Source organism: Genypterus blacodes, unplaced genomic scaffold, assembly GCF_046128005.1.
Source record: "Genypterus blacodes isolate CSIRO-AG114 ecotype Tasmania unplaced genomic scaffold, CSIRO-AGI_Gbla_v1 ptg000058l_1, whole genome shotgun sequence".
Lineage (NCBI taxonomy): Eukaryota > Metazoa > Chordata > Actinopteri > Ophidiiformes > Ophidiidae > Genypterus > Genypterus blacodes.
The window spans coordinates 1,077,501-1,097,500 of record NW_027466870.1 but is presented as its reverse complement, the minus strand read 5'-3'; the positions used below and the strand labels follow the sequence as shown (position 1 = coordinate 1,097,500).

General features: G+C 47.6%; 1 protein-coding gene across 50 annotated transcripts in view; it reads left to right on the top strand.

Annotated features, from left to right (window-relative positions):
• celf5a (cugbp, Elav-like family member 5a) overlaps positions 1-20,000 on the top strand; it is a 168,797-nt gene that overhangs the window by 77,640 nt on the left and 71,157 nt on the right. For 26 of the 50 annotated variants that reach the window (XM_076152911.1, XM_076152910.1, XM_076152907.1 and 23 more), the window contains exon 3: positions 14,470-14,518. In XM_076152911.1, the coding sequence (XP_076009026.1) occupies positions 14,470-14,518 (49 nt within the window). Of the gene's footprint in view, positions 1-14,469; positions 14,525-20,000 lie in introns of all 50 variants that reach the window. The other 24 variants (XM_076152875.1, XM_076152899.1, XM_076152874.1 and 21 more) reach the window with 2 other exon arrangements.

The window sequence follows — 20,000 nt, the reverse complement described above, 5'->3', positions numbered from 1 at the left end:
CACACACACACACACACACACACACATACTAACACACACACACACAGGAGAGGAATGACAAACAAGAAGACCTTGGAGGTGTTTTAAACTCTGCCTGTCCTACTGTCCTACCTCGGGCTCACCTCCAGCAACCCTGGCGTTGTAATGTCAGCAATGACATTGGGATTCTATTAGCAGGTTGTGCGAGGCGCTGGCCCCTTGCCCTGTGGTGAGACCTACCATTGATCTGTCATGGGAGATGGCTGCTCCCTGCTCCCCGCTCCCATAGGGCTCAATTTGAACCGTCCCAAAAACCAGGACCAGACCCGACCCCCCCCACCCCATCCTCTGCTTGAAATCTACCTGGGGAGCAGTGGTAGCCAGAGAGAGGGAGAGAGAGGGAGAGAGGAGCAGGGGGGAGGGGGTGGAGGGGCAGGTGGAAGGAGCTCAAGGTCAGGGTTGACACGGTGTGCAGATAAAGACGGCTGGGGATGGTAGACGCGGGCCGTAATGGCCGGTGAAAAGTGAGGTTATTTGTTATCGATTCCCAATGAGGGAAATCACCGGGTCTATATAGTGGTGTTTATGGCTGAGGGGCGGGGGTTAGGAGGGGGCGGGGCCACGGGGGGGTCGATGGGAGGCCGGGCTGGATCCTCTCTGAAGGACGGAGAAGGAAGATCTCCCTCTCTCTCTCTCTCTCTCTCTCTTTCTCTTTCTCTCTCTCTCTTTTGAGCGGGTGCATGGTGATATGTTTCCCCCCCCAGACGGCCTCATTTGTATTTTTACTGAATTACCCCGGATACGCAACCTGAACCCACTTAAGCATGTCAGTTAGCGTTTGTTGAAGTTAGCCGAGACAGGGCCCTCATCAGGTTTCAATGAGGGAGGCTACGGCTAAGTGGCCACTTGTCATGTTTATTTATTTCATTTTTTTTATTTTATACCCACAATACCCGCATGATGCCTGCGCTCGCTGTCCAAGCCGGTTAGGGAAGAAATGCAGGATCAGAGGAGGAGACAGCGGCTCATATTGGTTATATAAGTACTCTTCATCATCAATCGTCTGCCTCACACGCTTATCTTATAGTTTACTTTCCTAAATATTATGGATTGTTACGTTTTGGGAGAGAATTGAGCGGCTGCCTTCTCTCATTACGCCGGCGATTTGAATAAGCTCCTTTAAAAAATGTGTTTACATGCAGTCACAGGGACTTTTAATCCTTTTTGACTGGCGCGGTGAGAAGCAACACGCAAAAAGATCACCAGGCTGTGTGTGAATTAGCGGTATGGAAGTACAAACAGAGCAGAATATAGCGATTTTGCCCCCACGGGTGATTTGGAGGCTGTACGGCAGCAGCGAGACACTTCCTGGTGCCGCTCCATTTTATATGTATGAAAATCTCTCACAGATCTATGATATACATTATAGATGAGGGCTCCCGTTCTGCACTCCAGTCACTGGAGCAGAATTTTCCATGATACCCACACACACACGCACACACACACACACACACACACACACACACACACACACACACACACACACACACCACATCCCCCCCACCGTCACCGCCCACTCCTCTCCTCTCTCCTCTCTTTCTCTCATCCCTCCATCCATCCGTTTCTCCTTCCATATGCCCCCCCCCTCCCCCCCTCATCGGAGCGTTCTTCTGTTTTTTTTCATCCCTCATTAGCTCCCTTTCATCCCTCTCCAAACCTTTGGTCTCTTATCATTTCATCCTTCCATAAGTCAAACCTTACATCTCTACTTCCACCCATCCGCCCTTCTTTCCCATCACTTATTCCACCCCTCCCCTCCCCCCTCCCCTGCACAGCGTGGAGCGAGCGTGGAGCATGTGACCAGAGAGGCGGGAGCCTGCTGGGCCACCATACGTTGATTTGTCTCCTCCGGTTCCATATTGATTTTGTTTTAAACAAGGGAAAAATACAAGAAGAATGAGGTGCTGGAGGTGACAGGGAATAAAAAAAAAGGGGGGTGAGTGGGAGGGGGAGGGGAAGAAGGGGAGGAGGGGGGGAGAGGAAACATAATTCTATGTATCTAATCTGTGTGTCGCTTCCCAGATGGGTTCAAGGTATTATCAGGTGGTTATTGTGTAGAGGGTGAACTCGGAAAGAAAGGTGATGAAAGGGAACTAAAGAAGAGAGAGAGAGTGAGAGGGAGAGACAGAGAGAGAGAGAGGGAGAGAGGGAGGGATCTTTTATTTAAAAACCTCTTGCTTTTTTTCCATCCCCATCCCTTACTTTGTGCTCGCTAAATGAGTTCTGGGATTGGCTATGTGGCAAATGCATCTCATTCCGTGTCATGGTACAGTTCCTGCCTTAAAATGATTCTCTGCTTAGTTCAATTTAAGTTGTGTGCAGAATAATCGATCCCCCCATTAATTCTACTTAGCTGAGCTTCACAGTACAAGCCCGGGCTTGACTGGTCCACCAAGGCCGGTGCTGCTGAATGGCTGACCTTTACACGGCTCGGACTGCCATTGATTTTCTGCAGGACTTATTTCATGAACTGGGGTGTGGGACAGGGCGTCCAGATGAAGATGAACTATGAGGCTAAATCAGTTTCTTTGGCCCTTTCCATTTTCTTTCGTACTCTTCTCTCTTATTTCTCTGTTTTTCTCTGTCCTCCTTACTTTGAAATAAGTACTGTGCGATGTGCTCTGTGGGTGGCATTCGTCTGAGAGCGGAGTAAAGCCCCCTCAGCGTGACCCCCTCCCCCCCACCCCTAGTGTACGTGCACATGTATGCGTTTGTGTTGCTGCTGGGGTGTGTGTGTAGGCTACATTGTTAAGTGCTTTACGAGGGCTTTCTCTGTGACATGGCCTCTTGGTATTTGCAGTTAGGAAATAATGCAAACCAGAAGAGTGTGAACAAGCCATTAGAGCTCCCAGGACTGCCCTCAGAGCCCAACAAGTGAGGAAAACAATCCTGACCTCGCCGAGCGAGCGGCGGACAGACACAACACCTCACGACTGCAGAGTCCAGGAGGGAGAGAGAAAAGCGCAGAGTTTACCAGACGCAAATGTATCTGAAAGCACCGCTGAGACTTCGGCCTGATTTAAGGTCCCATGATGTACAGAGTTAAAGTCCTGATTGTTGCTCGGTCTTGTTCAGACCAAGATCTTTAAAATGAATGAATTAATAAAAAATAGAAGCTTGGAGAAGGAGGGGTGGAAGTGTGGGGCCTCTGAGTGATTAGAGTTCACTCAGAGTGCAGGGAGAGAATCTCTCTCTCTCTCTCTCTCTCTCTCTCTCTCTCTCTCTCTCTCTCTCTCTCTCTCTCTCTGCCTACATTAGCCGTATATCGATGGCTGTTCACTGTAAACAGCATCTTTAAATGTAATACCTGCTCATGCATAGATGCATGCATACAAATGTCTCAGGGTGGCAGGAGGTGTCAGGGCAGGTGAGGTCACATGCTGTCACGGATGCTACAGAACAAATTGATGGGGGGGGGGGGGGGTGAGGAGGGTAGTGATGAGGTGGTCAAGAGCGTTGCACTTAGTTTAACTTCAAAATGGCGTGTCATAATTATAAATAACATGGCCGGTGTCACCACAGGGGCTCACTTCCTTGTTAATATGTATGTGTGACTGTCACGGTTACACGCTAAGACACAGATCCTTCCTAACACGGAATATAATCCACTGCCACAATGCAACTTTTATTTTCTACTCCCCATACACACTCTTGACCCAAATTACACACAAATGTATGCATGCATTCATGCACAAACTTACATAGAGGCCTGAATGTACAAACACACCCCAGCAGGGAAACAAATGTGTGCTCACACATACAAATGCTGCCCTAAGACACATTCCCTCACCTACTCAAACCCCACCAATGAAACAAGCCACCCAAGGCCTTGGGAGGCAGTGAGGAGTGGGAGTTGGCAGAGACGCTTCCAATGTGTTTTCCGCTCCAGTGCTTCTTGTTCTCACTTCGTCAAAGTGTGTTTGCTGCAGATTGGGAGAAATGCCGAGAGGTCAGGCTGGTGTGCCGCTTGTCTGGCCTGCAGGTTCCATGCAGTTCAAGGTTGAACCAGACACACACAGTGAGAGAGAGAGAGGGAGAGAGAGAAAGAGAGAGAGGGAGAGAGAGAGAGAGAGGCATTTTATAGTTTATTTAGCAAAAAATTCACTGTGTTGGAGAGTGATACTTGAGAGGAGGAGGAAGAGGAGGAGAGGAGAGGCAGGGCCAGCAGACAGGCCTGTCCCCTTTGTTTTGATGCTGAATGCGCTTATAGACAAGTAGGGATTTTCTCTGTGTCAGGATGAAACATAAGCAGGCTTTACAGCCAAGAGCTGGTGTTGTAGGAGAGTGATGGAAGCAGCAGAAGTTGCAGGTGACAGAATGCTTTGTGCTCGTGTGTGTGTGCGTGCGTGCGTGTGTGAGTGTGTGTGTTTGTCAGACACAGGGTATTGATATGCTGGGAATGAAGCTTGGAGCAGATGGACAGAGCAGGCTGGCCCTGTGTCGATCCTGCAAGCCCTGGCTCCCTCGCACAAGCCCCCCCCCCCGCCCACTTTGATGGACACACACACATGCGTGCACACACAGGTCCCAGGCAACTGCGCAGAGTCCAGATTTCACCAATTTGACGATGGTCTTAGGATAACAAATGGTGCATCATCCTATCATTAATAGCAGTAAGACACAGTGATCTGTAGCGGTGGCAGATGTGACTGCTTAATGAGACCGAATGGAAAAGTTCTCCAGTGGCTACGGGGAGCAGACAGTGGGACTGGATAGACTGAAGGCATATGGACAGTGAGGGAACTCGCGCACACACACACACACACACACACACACACAGGCAGAAATATGAGGGAGACAATCCATTTATATAATAACATAATGGGTATAGAAGGACATATTCATTTTAGCATCTTCTTTTTTCGCTCATAGCTTCTCTCTCTCTCTCTCCCTCTATCTTACCCTCTCTCTCCCTCAGATCACTCCCCAATGCAAAGCCAAACAATCTTGGCTGCACCGCTATCTCTCGCCCTCCTTTACCTCTATCTCTATCCTCTCCTCCTCCTCCTCCTCCTCCCCCCAGGAGAGGGGTGGCACAGTGAGAGGGGGTAAAAAAGAAAGTGCAAACACCGGTGAATTGCTAATAGGCTATCATAGTGCTCAGGACAAGGATGCCTACTGGAGGTCTAGGGACCATTAAAGAAACGTCAACGCGGCATAGGTATGCCAAGAATTATGAGTCGGTGGCCAGGCAATGCTTCTTGGCTCCTATTGGCCAGAGCAGCAGGCCGTAATCTGTCACAATCCTGGAGTTGCTGTGACAGCAGTGGGAGCTTTCTGGGCTAAACACACAAGCAGAGGGTAAAGGAAACATCCAGCATGTGTGTGTACGTGCATGTGTGGGTGTTTATTTGTGTGCAGTGTCCTTGCTGTATCTATGTATGTGTGTGTGTGTGTGTGTGTGTGTGTGTGTGTGTGTGTGTGTGTGCATCGTCACTGACTGTCAGGTGGGACATAATCTTCAAAGCAAATATCAAGGCAAAACGGGGAACATGGCTTCAGCGTGTGAGGGCACCTTTACGTATTAAAGCCTCACATGACTCCAGATCTGTAATTGTGTCATGGAACACATCCTCTGCCATTTCGACGCTTACCCGGCGCTCACACACACACACCGGCCCCTGGCTGTGGCAGCGGGCAGCCATTGGCGTGATGTCGCCGTTCCGTAAGCCACAGCATCGGGTCTCTCGTCACGATCTTATCTTTCTGTGGACAGTTCCTCAAAATGAGCGGAAGAAGAGCGTAAACCACATCAAACAGCCCAGCAGAATAGGAAAGGGGAGAGTGTGTGAGTGTGTGTGTGTGTGTGTGTGTGGGAGAGATGGGAGCCCACCAAAAGCTTAAGCCTCCAGTGTGCTGTGAAGATAAGATTCATTAGATAGCTTAGTAAATGCAAGACAGAGGCAAAGCGCGGCAGAGAGAGAGAGAGAGAGAGAGAAGGAGAGAGAAAAGGAGAAAGAGGGAGAGAGAGAGAAGGAGAGAGAGGGAGAGAGAGAAAGATTGGGCCTGCTCCTGCTCCAGCATTTGTTGACACAGATTTACAATGAGTCTCCCACTGCTTCACGCATTACTGTAACACACCATGTCAATAGCACTCTGGGCTTGAAAAGCAGCCATGCCAAAGATGTCTGGGAGTGATGCCCTTCCCCTGATAACCAAAGTGTGGCTCATAAGTTAGGAAGCGGAAGGGAGGGGCATAGGGAGGAGCGGCAGAGGGAGTAAAGAGATTTATTTTTTATGATCTTCGCTTTTCTTAAGATTTCTCCGGCAAACTTCCCTCTCTACATATTCCCCCGCCGCTTTCTAGTAGTTTTCCCTTTCCTGTCACCTCTGTGAGATTTTTCCCTCCCTCCCTCCCTCCTTCTCCATCTCTCCGTCTTTTACCCCTGTTTCTCTTTATCTCTCGGATTCCCTGCTAGAGGCTCAGTGGGACAGGATTTGGGCATTAGCTCAATCCCCCTATCTTCTACTCCTCGTGATTGCACACTGTTTCTGTCACCCACATGCATTAGTCTGCTCCGCACAAGTCTTGAAGGACTGAGAGTCTCCGTACAAATACTAGTGGAGAGCTTATGCTCCACAAAACAGGGAGAGATAATCAATGGAGTCATTTTTTTGACAGTTTGGGGACTAAATTAGGATCTTCTTCACCCAGACCCAAGTGGTTCTTATTATGAAGTTCCTGCTTGCGTTTGCATCATGATTCAAGAACCAATGAAGACTGGAAATTAGACTTAGTGACCCACAATTCCTCCTGAGGGACGACGTTATTGTCCAAAGAACCCTAACCCTAAGTCCTTCTAGAACCCGTTGTGTCAGGCCACTTCCCGCTGTCTTTAGAGCTACTTCACTTACACACATCATGTCGTAGTTTAGTGTGTGTACCAAAACAAGATGAAATGCGATTTGTCTGCCTCACGTCTGACTGAAGAAGTTGAGTATTGAGAGCTCCATCTAGCAGCTCTTTCTCTCGAGTAGCAACTAGAAAAATTCCTGGTTCCCGCTGCGTGAAAGTGCCTACAATTTCTGAGCCGAGTCAAGTCAAGTTTATTTGTGTAGCACGAAAATCACGTACTCACGTCTCGAAGGGCTCCGCAAGCCCAACACAACAAACCATTCCCTGACCCAGCCCAGAGGAAAAACTCCCTGAAAAGCTTAACATGTAAGAGGCAAAAAACAAGAAGAAATCATGGGAGAGTCAATTCAAAGAGAGATTCCCTCTCCTCACACTGCCAGGTGTACAATAGGAGGCGTAGGTGGGAAACAAATAACAAAGAGACAGAAGAAATGTAATAATGCAGGAAATAAAATAAACACAACACTTGAGGTCCCGATCCACTAATAGGATCTCAGAGAGAGGAGAGAGAACCAGAGAGAAAGATAGATAGAGAGAGAGAGAGAGAGAGAGAGAGAGAGAGAGAGAGAGAGAGAGAGAGAGTTCCTGTGCTGCCCAGGTGTCTCTCGTCACACTAGCATGACATAAGGATGAGAGACACGTCTGTGCAAAGCTATGAACGTCCTCGAGCTGACACAGAAGTGGAAAGTTTGTCTTTATGTGATATTTTGGAGTACATCACAGGCAGAATCAGAGAATCAGATGAGTATCAGCCCGGGCCCACAGCATGCCGCTCAGTCTGCTGAGTCATGGGGCACCTCAAACGATGTGGTTTTGATGTGTGACATTCACCTTCATGAAATCTTGATGAGAGCTGAGGTCTGCTGTCTGCGTAATGAGGACTGTAGCAGTCAGACAGCTGGCCGACCACTTCAGCGAGCGCAGCTATGGTAATAGAGAGGGTTGGAAAGGCTTTTTGGAATTCATTCTGTAGATGGACTTCAGGCTGTTTCTGGGAGGCAGCTAGTGTTTCGGGGGAAGAGATAAACAGGAACTTGGATGGTATCAGACAACAGAAGGTCTAATGCTCTTAATCGGAGATGTTGTAGTGGAGCTAGTAGTAATGGTGCTGCAGATCGCACATGTGGAGTCTTCGTTAATTGGTAGTATTACAGGAAGCGTTCACTGTAACAGATGGATATCAAGAGTTTTGTACCAGAAGGCACTTTTCACCATTTACCACCAAAAAGTAACACCTACTCTAGCAAAATTACCACAAAGTGAAAAATAATTACACTTTCCAAACAAGAATATGCATGTTTGTCTTTGAATGCCATGCATACATTTGCATAATGTAATAACAAATAACAAAGTTCCGGCTGTAGCTTCTTCTCGGGAGTCGCACTTTTTAATATGTGCAAATGCTGCATGATACTGAGTAGCTGCGGTCTGCAGTTAGTCTGTCAGTCCATCTCAGCGCCTCCAGCTCTGAATCCTGTTGGTTCTGATAGGAATCCCAGAGCTTATGGTGGCTGCCATCTCCTCAGCTCTGTCTGATGTCTCTTATCAGGACCACCACACCGCCACAAGCATATTCTCCACACATGGGTAAAATATAAATGACCTCAACAAACACTCTCCTACAACCATTTTGAGAGCATATGCACGCAGGAAGACAACACACACACACACACACACACACACACACACACACACACACACACACACACACACACCTGTCTGTACACACACAACAGTCCAAGCTTTCTCCCATCAAAGCGTATACATCATTCACACATCCAGTATTAATGACTCAGTAAGGAATCGACTTATGCACATATTCACCCACATACTGTATATTCACTACTACAGCGACTGTATTCAGGCACAACATGAATATTAGAAACCATTGCATGTGAATTAATGAAGATACCTTTGTATAATATATATAACAGGCTTCTTGTACTTTGGTGTTGCCGGTAAGTGGGACTGGAAACGCAGAAGCCGAAGAGCCGCATGGAATACAAATGTGTAAAAACTTTGCTCTCACCTTTGTTTGGGAACTGGTGGGGTGGAACTTTCACACCTTTGTTGCTGAATAAAGTGAGTTGAAAGAGTCACTGAGATGTAACTCCAGTTCTGTACAAATAGCAACCAGAGGCGAAACCTTGCGGTGTGCCTCCATTTCAGGAGTCTAAATGCTGTCTGCAGTGTCAGAAAACTCTGCATTGATATGTTGATTTGTTCATATTTCCTTTACAATGCCACGACAAAATGCCGCAGCGTGTTCGCCCAACAGCGGCCTGGACGATTTCACATCCAGTAAATCCTGAAATAATTAATTAGCAAACACAGATCCTTCTTTGTAGTATTGTGAATTTATATTGCCAGGAAACGATTGTTATGATGGCGATGGCTCATTTAATAACGATACATCACTGCGCCATCTCTCCCTCTCTCGCCCCTTCTTTTCCTTGCCTCTGCCCCCCCTCCCCCTTCTTACTGTACACTGTACAGATTTATTAGCTGAGGCCCAGAGCCCCTGGACGGTCACCACTCAGCACTCTCTCAGATCAATAATTGGAAATATTAATTATATCAGCAGAGACGGCCCAGTCAGAAGGGGGCTGTTTATGCTGCTGTTAGAGCGCAATGCAGCAACATGAGCTTTGATGGCCCACTAATACGTATTAATGATCCCCGGATAACCATTACTCTATATTAAACCTGAGTGAAAGCCCGTAGACATCACACATATTCTATGCCTATTATAGTTATTTTATTGCGACTCCTGTAAGTTGTGCATTATGCATAACTGTTGTAAAAGCACTTATACCACTGTGGGACGAGCTTCAGGACAACGCTGCAAAACCAACTTTATAGCAATTGTATTTCTGTTTACTGGATCGCAGCATATCGAAGTTCCTCCTGTTGGATAATAAGAAAATTAAAGTAAAGTGTTAGGAACTTGGAAGGAATCTTGGAGGAGTTTGACCACTGCGCCCAAGTCTTGATAACCTTTCTTAAGAAGTGTTATTGACTTGCTGCCGGCCCTTTCTGGGATTTCAGGCAGTGCAGATTCAGTCCCGCTAAACTCCACTATTCATGCACTCATTACTGTCGCCGTGGTGCCAGTGGACTGTAAATCCTCTGTACTATTAACAGTCCTGACTACAGTTCTTGACTTTTATGTAATTTGAAAGCAGACAGTGGAATGTCTTCTGTGGCCTCAGCCCAGGGCCTTTGGTTCTTTTGTACTTAATTATACTTTGGGTAGAAATACTACTCACCTTGCCAGGATACTAAGGGCTATGATAAAGTCAAAGAAAATGTCTGCACATTAAAAATCCATATAATGTTCATATGCTGGGACAGGATTCTTCATATGGCATATAGGCACTTTAGTTCCTGGCCAGTTGTAGTTAGAGGCCATCTGTCTTTAGGCCTGGCTAGCCGAGGAAGAGAGACAGACAGACAGACAGACAGACAGGGGTTGTGTACTCTCTGAGCCTACAGAGGCCTATTGCACACTACATTATGTACTATTGGCCCAAGGTTTTCTTTTTACCCCCCTCTCCCTCTCCCCTTCATATAAACAGCAGTACACTCGTGCTAAGAGCTTTAATTCAACTGACTGGAGGCTTAACTGGGCAAATGAGGCATCTCAATAAAAGCATATGGAACTATAGATCTGTCAAAGCCCTGAGAACAGCACAGATTGTGGGGTGGTGAAAAAGAGCAGCAAGAGAGGGAAAAACATTGATGAAGATGAACAGTAACTATTTGGCCGCTCGTAAAAACCCTCTGAGTTGTTGTGAGTCAGCAGAGGAGCTCGTTTATTCCTTTAAGTCAAAAATATCGAGTCGGGTCCACAAATCTGCGTGGCCCTGGAGACCAACAGGAGTCGCTCTGTTCGCGTTTGTGACTATCAGTGATGCTGTTACAAATGTGTTTGTGATGATGGACTGGAACACAACTTTATATCAGGCTTTCATCGAATCGGTGCCGCATTTATGACTGCATTTATTTGCATCATCCACATAAGTGATGATTTGTTTGTATATCTTGCGTGTGTGTCTGTGTGTGCGTTTGAATCGTTGTGCTACGGCTGCAATAAAAGACAAGTGTCCAACAGTCAACCACTATAATAAAGAAGTATAACAGCACAAGCCATTGGCTGCAGAACAGTGCTATTCGGAATGCAAAGTGCTATCATATTGACATCATCCTTTTTATGCCGTCCATGTGTCCTTATTGCTCGCGAATGCATCGTTTTCCAGCGCGGCGACTTTCATATCTTCAGCTTTTTTAGAGCCGCTCACCTGCATATAAATGCAGCATAAGTCAGGATAGACTTCAAATGAGTCTGCCAGCTGGATTACCACACAACGATACGGTAACTGACAAAGATAAAACAAGATACACTCTCTGTGCTGGATCACCCACAGCTAGTTTCGAGACTTTAGTTTCTTTTTATGCCATGAATGGAGACTAATTTCCCCAGAGCAAGGCTGCACTCAGCTATATGTACTGTATATATTTACATCAGTGCAGCAGGCTTTGGAGAATCACCAGATTTTTGAGCGGACTGCAGATATGCTTTGCTCATAGGCTTCCAAGCGCAAATAAGACTGAACAAATTCAGAAAATCGGGAATAGTTGTATAAGATCCATTAACTATGCTTCACTGGAAATCACATTTGGATGCCAGAATCTCCCTCGTATAACCTTGTTTCATCCCAAGTCAAATCACAGTACACACACACACACACATTCAGACAGACACACACACACACACACAGTGGTAGGAGTAAATACACACGCAGAGCAAATAGGGTTTTCACCTATAAAGATGAAAATCAGTTCCAGTCAAAGTAACGTTAAAGCTGCTCTCTCACTGTCAGTCAAGGCAGAATAGCTCAATGGTATCTCGCCCAAATAAGTGCATGTCCAGCAAGGAGGAAGGCGCAGAGTGTGTGTGTGTGTGCTTGTGTGTGTTCAGCATTTGTATAATAGTTTTGCTGCTTTTCTTCTCTCTAGTGTGTTTCTCAAGTGAAGTCAGAGCTGTACACACACCACTCAATAGCAAAGCAACCTTATGTAATAGTTGTAGTCTCTCTCTCTCTCTCTCTCTCTCTCTCTCTCTCTCTCTCTCTCTCGCTCTGTACATCTCTATATATACCTTACTTCTTCACTTCTGTCTGTTTCTCTCCCTCTGCGCCTCTCCTCCACCTAACCGCTCCCTCGGCTCGCCGGATGGCGGAATGAAAAGCATCGCAGTCTGAACATGTTTCCTTACCAGGCAGACAAAGCGGCATTAACTCTCTCACTCGATTCATCCTGGGCGTGTTGAGAAAGCTCCGAGTTCAACACACATAATGAATGGTCTCCTTAGCAACAGCAGCACTTTATAAATTTTACTATAAGTCACAGTTCGAGCGGGCGTATGCACACGAACACAAGTGTGCTCTGCACTTGCGTGGAGATCCATCAATCGCCAGCGTTCACGACCACAATGCATCGCTCTCGGGCAAATAAATCAAGCATTATCTGGCACGTCGGAGGATGAGCAGTAACTAGCTTTGGAGAGAGCTGCCTCCCACACACTAGGCCCCCTGTGGAGACGGTTGAGATCATGGCATGTTAGAGGAGCTACAGCCTCAGATTTGGCTTCCTCCACGATCCATGTGAATGAAAATCAATTGTTGGGTTTCTCTCTCTCCAACATGTCACGGGGAAATTCAAAGACGCCCCGCGTTAGAAGCAGCGAAGGGTTATAAAGTTATCCGCGAGTTTGTCTGGCGGATATTTTTTTCCCCCCACCGTTCCGAGTTGTTTCTGTTTCCGAGGTGGCTTTGAACATGTGTGCGATACTGTCGCGGTTGCTCGGGTAATCTATCTGTACGTGGCGGGGAGGGAGCAGCGCGCCCTGTGGCTTGGCATTAGCATACAGGAGAGGGGGTTACTTTACTTTGCCTTGTGAAGAAGGAAGCACTTGTAGATGCGGAGGAAGCGGGATGGGGAGCGAGCCAAGAAACAAGAGGCTAAAAACCTCAACCTTCACAAGCATAACATCCTCCCTGTTTTCCCACAAAGACTTAGCCGGTGCTAGTTATTATTTACGATGGGAAAATTTATGGAATAATTTCAGTGAGGGAAGGTTACTCAGTTCCTCAAGGTGAAAATGGATACGTTTAGCACTTAATGAATCGGGCCTGGGCCTCTCCCCCATATATCAGCATGTTATTAAGACATTTTAAAATCCCATTATGGTGTTTCTCCTTGAACATGTCATGCTTTTATTGGACTGCCCTGTCTTTAAATCTGACCTTTTCAGCCCCGCTCTGGAATTGAACAGAGGAAAAAAAAAAAGATACATGACTTGTGGAAGAGAACAAAAATATACATATGACGGTATATAAATATCACCGCTGGTTTCATTAAGGATGGATCAACTCGTGGCGTCCGGCGATGGCAAATATTGTGTATTAATAATGTTTCTTTTTTTATAGTTCATATAATCATCTTCTTCTTATAAATTGGTTCAGTTTTTGGCCCCAATTTTAGTACGAAAATGTGTGTTTTTAATTATTCAAGCTATTTGCTTTGGACTGGAGCATGGGAGGAGGGACAGAAGGCGAGATGAAGAAATGACAGAACAGACAGCAGGGGAGTGAGTAATAGTCATTAGCTCAGAGAATGAATGAATGAATAAAGCTTTCTGCTCTGCTGTGTGTGTGTGTGTGTGTGTATGTGTGTGTGTGTGGGTGTGTGTGTGTGTGCCTGCTTGCGTACAGTAGGTGAACGCGGGGCATATGTTTGCGCAATTCCCAATTAAAAAATCCTCACAATCCTCTTTGAAAACTTTTTTCCTCCAAACAAATTGGACCCCCGAGTTCTGCAAAACTGCTCAGCTCGAACAACAGTAATGAAAAAAGGAGGAAGGTAAAAGTGGAGAAGGAGGCGAGCGTGACACAAAGACCGTGATGACAGAGGCCTCTAATCCAGGCAATGCCATTCTTATCAGGGTCCAGTGGATTAGAGTGAGCCTCCTAACCAGAGAATCCTTCCCTGCTAGACACTCTCCACAACCCAAGGGCCTGAATCAATAGGCCGGCATTGATCTTTCTCCTCCTGTGGCTGGATTCACTTTTATTAGGCCTGCCTCGGCCGCTCTCACTTAGAGAGAGCGCCGCGCACACACGCACACACACGCACACACAAGGGGCAGCCTCGCAATCTCTGCATTCAACTATCATGGAAAACCACAAGAGACATACACACACACGCGCACACACACAGGCACGGTGCTCATTTTAGATAGGTGTGCGAATGAGACCGGAGGCCCTGGCTTGTACTGAATAAGAGGCAGCAGACGTGTCAAGTCAACTTAACTGGAGGATGGTGTTATGTTTCCTTTCCAGCCGCCGCCGCCCGCAGCCGCCGCCGCCGCCTTGCTTTGATCAGTATCTTAGAGGAGCCATTAGTATGGGAGCGAGGGCCTCCACACCTCTGGTTTGTGGCCTCTTGTTGTAGCGACGACAGCCCGAGTCACCAGCGCTAACCTCTCTCTCTCTCTCTCCCTCTCTCCCCAGATGACTCGCCCCATCCAGGTGAAACCGGCTGACAGCGAGAGCCGCGGAGGTAGTTGTCTTCTTTTCTTCATCATTTATTCATGTCCCCTTTTCATCTGCCTTATCTAGGCTAATTCTTTTATTCGTTCCCTCTGATCTCATCTTTTCCACTCACTCTCAACGCAATATTTCTCCAGCCAGCACTCCTTCCCCCTTATCTTATCCCCGTCTTATCTCAATCCTTTATTTATCTTATTTTGAAATGCTTGCATACATACTGACAATTGAGGGTTTTTCTTTCCCCCCTCTTTGTTGCTGCTTTGTTAAACCACCGGGTTTGTGAAATAATCCATCCTTCATTCTCTCTCTCTTCCCCCCCCTACATATCATCCTGCCTGTGTCCTTGTGTTGGTTTTAATTGATTAAAGAAGTTTGTGTGGTGTCGGAGGGATGGAGAGCTTTGATGGGTTTCCCCCCTCTGCCCATCTCTCCCTTTGCCAAGTACATTACCATTACACTGTAAATTAGAAAGTGATTAGGCTCGATACTGGAACCGCTGCCATGCAGAGGCTCCTGAAAGCCCTCACCGCTTGGTTGGTGCGCCTTTGAAACAACAGAGTAAATGGTATAGCGAGACGGAGTGTGTGTGTATGTGTGTGTGTGTAAGAGAGAGAGAGAGGGGGGGGGGGTTGAGCTGGAGTAGGGATAGCTTGCCAAACAATCAATAAAATTTGCAGGGCTCTTGCCAAGTTCCTTATTACTTGGCTTTAATTCTGTCGTCTTTGATCTCTCCCGTTTTTGGGAAGCTTTCATTGACTCACTGCCTATCTGCAAATATGTTAATGTGATGAAGCATCCTTCAAGTCGGTGGCAGAGACAATGAGCCTTGCTGTTATTTTTTGGTGTGCATCCCATGTGTCACTGTGCAACAAAGCAAGTGGCAGTAGTTATCTATTTTGAACTGTCTGTTTTTGTTACTTTGTCTTCTTTTCTCCCCCCCCCCTTGTCCCTCCCTCCCTCCATCCCCTCCCCTCCCCTCCTTGCTCCGCCCTGGTGGAGGGAAAAAAAAAGAGGCAAAGAGTGTGGAAAAGGAAAGAGGGAAAATGTAAGAATGATGCCAAATCGGTGCAGCTGTCGTGCTTCACTTCTGAGGCTTTACCTAAAAACCTCTCTGGCTGTTTTGTGTGTGAACTGGGATGCTCGTCCACTTGGCCGCTCGCCGTCTTCGCAGGGGCAGCATCGCCTCTGGAGATGGATGGAGGAAAAGTCCTATAAAGATTACGCTCAGTCCTCTGTGTTATCTCTCTCGCTCTCCTCTCCCACCTCTCTCTCTCTCTCTCTTTCTCTCTCTCTCTCCTCTCTTTTTTTTCTTCTTCATCCTCATCTCCTCCTCCTCCTCCTCCTCTTCGCAGCCATTCATCCCCGGCTTTAGAGCAGTGGTGAGACAAGCAAAAGGCTCTTGTGCTGTCAAGATTGATGTCCCCTATAGCTCCATTGATTTTGCCATTGTGCTGCTGTGTGTCCACATTAACAATGACACTCAGCTGTCTCTTTACTTGGTAGTGAGTGGCCAGTTTTAGCGCTCCCAGGGCACTCTGGTCAGTATGGGGTCCCCTTATTGGTCAGCCAGGGGGACCCCACTGTGGAGCAAATGAGTGCTGGAGCAGACCTGAGAGTTGCACATCATCTTAAATGAACAGCTCAGAGTAGCGCCGCAGGGGCAATCAAACACTAGCGTGACTTTAACGGGTTAGGAGGAGGAAGGGAATGTGGGAAGTGGTGCAGATGTGATCCTTTGTCTGTCCTGAGTATGATTTGCTGGGCTGAGTTCTTATCAGCTGGTGAAGATGTGCACCAGATTGCCCTCGCCGCTGTTCCTTAACCTCCTCTGACCCCCCCCCCGGCTTTGCCTCGGCCGCAGGTCCGCCTTTTATCAGCCGCGCCTTCTCCGCTGCGGGGGATTGGAAAGAATTTCACTGTGGCCGTCTGAAATTTCCAGGTCCTAATTACGCCGCACTTAATTTATCCTGTGAAAATTGGTTTAAAAATGAGTTTGATCCTTAGTTGGCCGCCGTTGCGAGGAATCCAGATCTGTATCTTTAGAAACAAAACTCTACGTGGAGGAGAGACGCTTGGAAAAAAATTAATTAGCCTCTGAGTGCCGTCTGAGGGGAGGGACGTTAGGGAGCGACCCAGTCTGGCCGGCTCTCTCAGGGGCCACTCTGCTAGTCAAATAGGGGGCACCTGCATACACAGCCACACCGCAACACAGACATGCTAATTAGTCCCTTAATCTCATTATGGCGAGGACAGTTCAGATCACCTGCACCAGGTTACTATCCATTAGGGGAAGCCCGGGTTTAATGCCTGCTGGACCCCCGCTCCACCAGGAGCGCCGCGCTGCCGTTATTAAGCCCTTAGAAGAACGAGCCCACGTTCCCCCGGCCATTACCAAACCTGAAACTGCCCCGTCATTAAACAGGAGGGAAGGATGAAGAGCACATAGCTGTTAGCAATGCACCATTTGAATGATCAATAATTGATTCATTGCGAAAACCTCCTGTGGATCAGAACCTCAGCCCCTAGTGGAGGATACAAACATGAAAATGCTTACGAGTGCAGAAGACAGAGATGCATAAGATGATGCTCAGCCTCCATTATCTGAACGCTGTAACAGCCATGAATTGATCAATCGATTAACACCGTAACCATTAACATACCCAATAGATACTATACTATAACATACTTTTCGTAAAAGTTAAGTCAAGTCAAGTTTATTGGTATCACAGTCAATGTATTGTGATGGAAATCCGTCCACTCAGCTGATAGGGTTATGAATTGCTTTGACCTTAGTGTGGTGATAATAACAAACGTGTAAAAGTGTTAAATGACAATCACAGCATCTTTGGCTGAGGCTGTGTAGGTAAAGCGGCTCGCCTGTAGGATAGTAGCTGAATATACGGTGGAGTAAATCTATCCCAACGCTCTGTCAGCCCCCGCCGCTGCCTAACAAAGACAGACTGTGAAATGAATATTAATGGCCAATCACCTACCTAATCTAGGAGAACAGCAGCCGTTACACATTGAGCCACCGGCGCCGCAGACGCCCCCCCCGACGCCGTCATAGGTGACGCAGATCAGATCGTTCGGAGACGTTTAAAGAGGCGCGGCGAGGAGGCAGCGGGACCCGTCCCCCCCCTCACAGGTCTGTGATATGAAATAGATTGATTTTCCTTCACGCGTGGCACTGATGTGGCACTGACTGCTGCTGATATTTCATTTTTTCGAAGGGCTGCTCAGTGCCTCCTTAGAGGGCTCGGAGTCCTTCCACAGGATAAATCAGCTTTAACCACTTTGATTTCCTCCTAAACCTTTTCACCGGCGGCCGCGCCCCCTCCCCTCAGCACGCCGCCCATCCCGTCCGCCCCCTTCTTCTTCTTCCCTTTTCATCCGCTGTCCTGCGACGCCGTTTCATTTCTTTTCTCCACCTTCTAAAAAAGTCCCGTGGCCTCTCCGCCATTACAGTGTTTATAATTTTGTGCGGCGTGTGATGTGTCACCGGATGCGTCGCGAGGCTGAGCGATGGTCCAGAAAGCAGAGAGAAGAGCAGGCGAGCTGTCAGCTGGGGCCCTGTTGGTGCTGCAGCAGGCCCGCCTGGCACAGCGAGCGCTGCAGCCCACTGAGGGGGCCTGGATTAGAAACAGATTCTGGCATTATGGAGGCAGCCCTGCCGCCCACTCACACACCCACACAGGGAGGACAGGCAAACGCATACATACCCATACGGCCTTGACACTCACACACACACACACACACACAACCATGCTCTATATCTCCGCAGAGGGAGGTTTGATGTGCATGGTAATAGAAATGTTTGGCATATAGTCCATATTGGCATACAAACTCCAAACATACACACCGCACAGGTACACTGAATGGAACGGATCGATTCTCTTTTCACCGGCTGTTTTTTTGTGTGTCGAGCGCCGAGCAACAGCGTTGCATTGTGTTTGTGTGTTTACTCCAACTGAAGGACAATGAAATGGTTTGCTCCAGTTCACTGAGATGTGACGGAGAGAGAGTGTGTGTGTGTGTGTGTGTGTGTGAGAGAGAGAGAGAGAGAAAGAGAGAGAGGCAATAAGTTAAATGGAGAGTAAGGGCAAGAGAGAAAAAAGATGTGGATTGTAGATTGCGAGCGCAGGGCTACATGCTCTGCTGCTGTTCCACACTCGGTTTTTTGATGATGAATTTATCCGTCGTCAAAGACAACAGAGTGGTCCATGTATTAAACATCAGTGGCGTTCTCCTTTCCTTAGTGAGCAGACGAGCTCCCCGTGTCAGAGCAGCTCAGTAATGAACCAAGCAGGAAGGCCTCTAAGCTCCACTGATCCTCTGTTTGAAAAAAGAGAAGAAGAGTGAAGAAGAGGGAAGGGGGCAGTTAGAGTGAAGAGAGAGAAGGTATGAGGAGAGAACCTGTGGCGAAACGTTGAAAAGAGAGAAGAAGAAGTGCAGATAGATTCAGAAGTGTAAGGGGGCAGCAGGGGGCAGCGAGCAGATCTGTGTGTTCTCGCTTTGGAGAGAAGGAAAATATAGATCGCCGGTAACAGCGAGCTCGACTCGGCGTAAACGGGGAGATCTAGAAATAGTCAGGAGCGCGATCAGAGGTTGCGGGCTCAGGATGGAGCTAATCCAAGCGGCGGGGTCACACTTTAAAAACTCCCACTAAAACTCCTAAATCCCCTCCGGTCCTCTTACACGATCGATGCTGATGCACTCCCCCCCCCCCCGGCTCAACCCTGGTGGGGGTGAGGGAGGAAGGGAGCCAGCCAGGGATGTTCAGGTCACTCTGCCTGTTAGATATAAAATGTAGCTGCACATCAGCACAAAGTGACTTGTTTTTGTAAGAGTGGGGGGTTGGAATTACGTTTATAGGAGAGATAGAGAGCGGGAGGGAGAGAGAGAGAGAGAGAGAGAGAGAGAGAGAGGGAGAGAGGGAAAAAGAGATGATGAAACCATTTCTATAGGGATGTGCTTTGCTCCTGGGGGTCAGATTGTGCTGAGGCTGTAGGAGTTATGCAGAGTCAGTGGAAGAAGTAGATCACAACAATTTGCGAATGCAGTAGGTAGGCGGAGATCAATTAGCCTCATCTACCAAACTACTAATGACAACACCGATAGAGAACTTGCTAGCACGGCAAAGAGCGGTGAGAGGAGAGGAAGCGAGAGAGAGAGAGAGAGAGAGAGAGAGAGAGAGAGAGAGACGTTGGGATGAATTTAGCAAACAGCATTTCTGCAAATACACTGTCTGCCATCGGATTCCACGCTATTACTGCAACAAAACCTTTGGTAGACTCAGCACATATGCAGATAGAGACGGATACTAACCTCACACAACTACAGGAACATCACAAACTTACCGTGGAGTCAAATCAACATTGTGACATTGGCGCCGCGGCTGATCGCAGGGTTGTTGTGTTTGATTGCATTGTGTTGAGCAGATGTTTACAGTTATTGCGTCCGCCCTCTGCTATTCCCGCGTCAATATGCACAAA